Here is a 6,016-nt window from a genome sequence, read left to right on the forward strand (position 1 = left end):
CAGTATATATGATGATACATTTGATGCAAAAAAACTGATTATTAGTGATTTACTCTGTATTATAAACTGGGTGGTTCGAGCCCTGAATGGTGATTGGCTGAAAGCCGTGGTATTCCAGAGGTATGACAAAACATTTATTTTTACTGCTCGAATTACGTTGGTAACCAGTTTATAACAGCAATAAGGCACCTCGGGGGGTTTGTGGTACATTGCCAATATACCACGGCTAAGGGCTGTATCCAGGCACGCGTTGCGTCGTGCTTAAGAACAGCCCTTAGCCGTGGTATATTGGCCATATACCACACCCCCTAGGCCCTTATTGCTTAAATCTAAAATGTATCAATATGTGAAAGTTTACTAGTTAAAGCTGCAGATGCTGATGGATAGTACAGAATGGATTCATCCAATGAGTTAAGTCTGCTTCAGAATGGGTTGAGAAGTGTTCAGCTGCTCCAGTATGGTCTTAGACCCCGCAGCCAGCCACGTAGGACCTCAGGTCCTGATTCTGACAGTGAAGGCGCCAAGCCACCCTAAAATGTACACACACCATCATGTTGATATTTGATATATAGACATTAAATATCAGCTATAAGACAACAGAACATAATGTGGAATTGAAGGATGATAGAAGACTCGGAAACGGTTTACATTACGTAGGCATTAATTCAGGGTCATTTTAAGGGAGTATATCAGTTAGATAATTACCATGTACAGGCAGTTCTTACCATTTAAGTTCTTCTAAAAGGTGAGAGCTAATTTGTTACGTGTTATCCCATTTATACATTGCCTTGTAGAGTGATATTGGGCTACAGGTAACATAAAGTATGGCAAATTCTTTTGTAACTTAAATGTTTTTGTAACATAGTACTTTCAGGGAAACCTGCCACCTTACCATGCCCCGATTCCGTTCGGGTCCAACACCACACGCTTGGCACAACGGATCGCCACTGTGATGTCATCAGTTAGCAGCTCTGTCAGAAGAAAGAGGAAACCTTTAGTCATAGTACCGTCCGGGAAACAGGAGGAACCGAAAGCTTAAAAAACAACAACAATAGCAGCAGATTACTGTACAATGAAACAATGCAGGTAAGTTGGGTCAGGGTTTTACGATAGAGAAGTAGGCCTGCCAGGAGCCCCAGTGTCTGTTTATTCTCATTTTGACTGTATTCAAATGTAACATCAGAATTATGTAAGATCAACATTATAGTGCCTTCAGAACGTATTAATACCCCTTGACCTATTACACATTTTGTTGTGTCACAGCCTAAATTCAAAATTGAATTTATCACCCATCTACAGACAATAGCGAAAACATGTTTTTAGAAATTTGTGCAAATTTATTGAAAATTAAATACAGACATATCTAATTTACATAAGTATTATTAACCTTGATTGTACACCATTTGCACATTATTCTTTGTTTATTAAGTTGGATGTTGATCATTGCGAGATTTTTGAAGTCATTTTCAAGTCTTGTCATGAATTTTCATGCCGATTTAAGTTAAACTGTAACTATGTCACTCAGGAAAATTCACTGTCTTCTTGGTAAGCAACTCCGGTGTATATTTGGCCTTGTGTTTTAGGTTATTGTCCTGCTGAAAGGTATAATTGTCTCCCAGTGTTACGTATACACTGGGAGTCGGAAAGCAGGTGCAGAAGGTGAGTTTAATACGGAACAGATACAAAAGAACAAACATGGGAAGCGTACTGAACGTGAGAGACAATCAATAACACCTAAGGACTGATGAACACAGAGGGCTAAATAAAGGGGAAGTAATCAGGTTTGTGATTAGGATTTTCCTTTTGGCTTTTTCCTGTGCTTAGCTCTATTCTGTTTCTTTTTATCCTAAAAAAAACTCCCTAGTCCTTGCCAATGACAAGCATACCCATAACATGATGCAGCCATCACCATGCTTGAAAATATGAAGAGTGGTACTCAGTGAGGTGTTGTGTTGGATTTGCCCTAAACATAACACTTTGTATTCAGGGCATGAAGTTAATTTCTTTGCCACATTGTAGTATTACTTTAGTGCCTTATTGTAAACAGGGTGCAGGTTTTAGAATATTTGTATTCTGTACAAACTTCCTTCTTTTCATTCTGTCATTTAGGTTAGTATTGTGGAGTAACTACAATGTTGTTGATTCATCCTCAGTTTTCACAGCCATTAAACTCTGTAACTTTTTAAAGTCACCATTGGACTCATTGAGTGGTTTCCTTCCTCTCTGGCAACTGAGTTAGGAAGGACGCCTGTATCCTTGTAGTGAATGGGTGTATTGATACACAATCCAACGTATAATTAATAACTTCCCCATGTTCAAAGGGATATTCCATGTCTGCTTTTTATTTTATTTTTAACCATCTACCAATAGGTGCCCTTCTTTGCGAGGCATTGGAAAACCTTCCTGGTGTTCGTGGTTGAATCTGTGTTTGAAATTCGCTGGTCAACTGAAGGACCTTACAGATAATTGTATGTGTGGGGGTACAGAGATGAGGTAGTTATTCAGAAATCATGTTAAACACTATTATTGCACACAACTTATGTGACTTGTTAAGCAAATTTGCACTCCAGAATTTGTAAAAATGTCTTAAAACATAACTCTACTTTGACATGAAGGGGTATTGTGTGTGTGTAGGCCAGTGACACTAAATCTCTATTTAATCCATTTTAAATTCAGGCTGTAACACAACAAAATAAGTGGAATAAGTCAAGGGGTACACTGCCAATAGCCCTCAACCCGGCACATTTCTTGTCAAAAGTAATGCTCTATGTATGCGATGCCATTCGGTATGCAGGCTACTCACGGTTGCAGCGGATACCACAGACGTTCTTAGCCCCCGGGGTACGTCCGTCGTCACACCAGTAGCGGCTGTTGATCTGGAAGATGCCGTAGTCGGTGGAGCCATCGGTGTTGCGGTTGGTGGCCTGGGTATTGTAGCTCGACTCCCATTTAGACAGGCACACCCCTTAGAGGACATATATTCACGCGGTGAATGTCAACATTATCCTCAGTGTAAGGTTAGCAATGGTAAGATATTTTTGGAGCTCAGAAACATACAACCATACACACACACACACACACACACACACACACACACACACACACACACACACACACACACACACACACACACACACACACACACACACACACACACACACACACACACACACACACATCCTCAAAGACCACGATCAAGTATATTATCACTCACAGTTGGGGAGGCTGTTTCCAGCGTAGCCATCCATTCCGGATGCCTTCAGCGCTCTGGCCAGCTCACATCTGTCATACACCTTAGCACTGGCCACAGCCACAAGCAGGAGAACAACAAGAGCTCTCATTCTGAACAGACAGACAGCAAGGTCTAATGGATTGGATGAAAAGAAGGCCTGTGTCTCTAAAAGTGTGAACAAGTCAACTGCAGCTTCCTTATAAAGGCTCAGGATGAAAGAGACATTGATATCACACTATTTACACAATAGATATGTGCCAACAGCTTCTGAAAAAAGTAGTGGTTGTGAAACTGAGGGTTTTCCCATTTAACCTTTTGTTAGGCAGACTTTTTTTTCTTGGTGGTTGCTTGCTTACTTAAAGGACACAAAGATATGACAGTCCCAAAATGTCATAACATATGATTTAGATACAGTATTAAATGCATAGTGGGTATTTTTTAAGACAAAGGCTTCATTCAGTGTTTAAAAATTGTATATTCAGTATCATGATTATGCCCAGTAGATTAGATTTAAGGTACTGTATTTTTCAGTATCATCATTATGCCCAATAGATCAAATCAAATAAACTTTTATTGGTAGCATACACCGATTTGCAGATGTTATCGGAGGTTCAGTGAAATGCTTGTGTTTCTAGCTCCAACAGTGCAGTAATACCGAGCAATACAAAATATATTAAAAAAAAACAATACACACATAATCCAGAAACATTATACATTCTGAAATATCAGAATGAGCAATGTCAGAGACCGGAATAGGAATACATGTACACATAATGGCAGGTAGTTTAGCGGTTATGAGTGTTGGGCCAGTAACTGAAAGGTCGCTGGTTCAAATCCATGAGCCGACTTGGTAAAACATCTATCGAGGTGCCCTTGAGCAAGGCACTTAACCCTAATTGCTCTGGATAAGAGCATCTGTTAAATACAGTATATGAATAGAAAAGGTGTGTACAGCAGTAGTTATATAGGAAAAGCCATGATTGAATACAGTATATACACAAAGTTGGTAAAAAAATGTTTACCTTTATTTAACTAGGCAAGTCAGTTAAGAACAAATTCTTATTTTCAATGACGGCCTAGGAACAATCTTGTTCAGGGGCAGAACGACAGATTTGTACCTTGTCAGCTCAGGGATTCGAACTTGCAACCTTTAACGGTAACTAGCCCAACACTCTAACCACTAGGCTACACAGAATGTAAATATTATTGAAGTAACCAGTGTTCATAGATTATTTTGCTCTATAACCTGTTAGTTCATATGCTTTGCAGACTAGTAAACAACTATTGATTTAGAACCACAGAGATTTACTGCACGTCACAAAGAAAACAGGAGCTGCCTCCACTATTCCAGCACCATCTCAACATCATCAAATCACCTCTGCTTAGTATAATACAGTGACAACAAAAAAATACCAAAAGCAATTTAGTCCAATCAACGTATGCTAAACATGATGTGGCTGTTCATGGTTCTGATTTCTGTTTTTGTGTGTGTGTTTGTGGAAGTAGAAAAAAAAATGCCACCCTCCTTTCTTTCATGTTAACGAAACGGTCAATGACACTGTCATACAGTACACGCTTTTATTTTTTGTTGCCCTAAGCTACCTGGGTAAAACGCTTGATCGCTAGCCTAACTTCCTTTCATGGGCAACGTTAGCTAGTTAACATTAGCCTTCTACATCTAGTTACATTTTGAACTTCCATCCTCTCATTCCAGAGGGAAAATGTATTTTATGGTTGGATCAGAATCGCCTTAATCATCTCCAGCACGGAGAATAAAGTAAAATCACAAATCCAAATCCCTATCTCCAACTATGGCTAATTTAGGAAGGGGACTTTTTGCTATCTAGCTTGCTACCAGAGGACAACAACACAACAAGATGCAACAATTCAAATTGTTTCTGTCGATGACATATTTCTCTGTGATAGGAGTGAAGCCAAATCGAAACTGGCTTCCCTTGACACTTGTTTTTGGCACGCTAGGACCATTCACAGTTGAGCTCGCTCAGTTTAGCTCTACGCTGATTGGCTATTATTTTATACTTTTAATCAAGGTTAGACCAAATGCTCGCTGGCTTCCCATGCATTCAATGCTACGGGCGGCAACAATGTCATATTCTTCATGACCAGACCTCATCAGATAAAGTGGCCTGCATTTAGAGAGATAGAGGGGCGCTGTTTCGCTCACTTCGATGCTTTCGCTGGTGAGACACTGATAAAATAATTTATATGTTTAAAGATAATGATTAAATAATTCCACTCTGAAACCTTATAATTGTATGGAATTGATTAGAATCATAAAATTAGAATCTGATGATGTGTGTAGTTTTAGTCAGAATTAGATTAAACAATGTATCTGTATAGTGGAAAAACAGACTGTCTGAGAAAGGTGTAGTTTAGGATTTGAACTTGTATGTGTGTGCCGAAGAAAAAAACTGAGAACAATTAAACTGTGTTTGGACCGACCTGGCTAGCCCTCTAAGAGACTTTTGAGTACAGGGAGTACTTCTCAAGGTTTCCCTAATCTCGGGGGAATGGAACTGTCGGCTGGGTAGTGATACGCAGTGGTGAGAACTATGGAGGAGGATAAAACTCACCTACTGTTTGTGTGTATGTATGTGCGTAGGATACCTACTGTTTGTGTGGAAGTATGTGCGCAGCTATAAAAATGGATGTCTTTGTATAATGGACTTCAGAGCGTTCTCGTGAATAAACTGTACTATCTTTTTGCATAAGCTGAGTCTTTGACTAATTATTATTAAACCCATGGTCTTACAGATCTCGGGG

General features: G+C 39.4%; 1 protein-coding gene across 1 annotated transcript; it reads right to left on the reverse strand.

Moving 5' to 3' along the window:
* Positions 1–229: 229 nt before the first annotated feature.
* On the reverse strand, positions 230–3,431 carry LOC120026102 (lysozyme C II). The gene is made up of 4 exons (XM_038970908.1): positions 3,215–3,431; positions 2,804–2,965; positions 893–971; positions 230–530 (listed from the first exon to the last, which is right to left on the reverse strand). Exons 1-4 carry the CDS (start codon positions 3,339–3,341, stop codon positions 464–466), a joined length of 435 nt encoding a protein of 144 aa, XP_038826836.1. The 5' UTR covers positions 3,342–3,431; the 3' UTR covers positions 230–463.
* Positions 3,432–6,016: the final 2,585 nt, after the last annotated feature.

Source organism: Salvelinus namaycush, chromosome 31 (genome assembly GCF_016432855.1).
Source record: "Salvelinus namaycush isolate Seneca chromosome 31, SaNama_1.0, whole genome shotgun sequence".
Lineage (NCBI taxonomy): Eukaryota > Metazoa > Chordata > Actinopteri > Salmoniformes > Salmonidae > Salvelinus > Salvelinus namaycush.

Coding starts and splice junctions, on each gene's coding strand:
- LOC120026102 (XM_038970908.1), bottom strand. CDS start 3,341: ATGAGAGCTCTTGTTGTTCTCCTGCTTGTGGCTGTGGCCAGTGCTAAG. Junction 2,966..3,214: donor TGGAAACAGCCTCCCCAACT/GTGAGTGATAAT, acceptor ATGTCCTCTAAG/GGGTGTGCCTGTCTAAATGG. Junction 972..2,803: donor CTGTGGTATCCGCTGCAACC/GTGAGTAGCCTG, acceptor TTCTTCTGACAG/AGCTGCTAACTGATGACATC.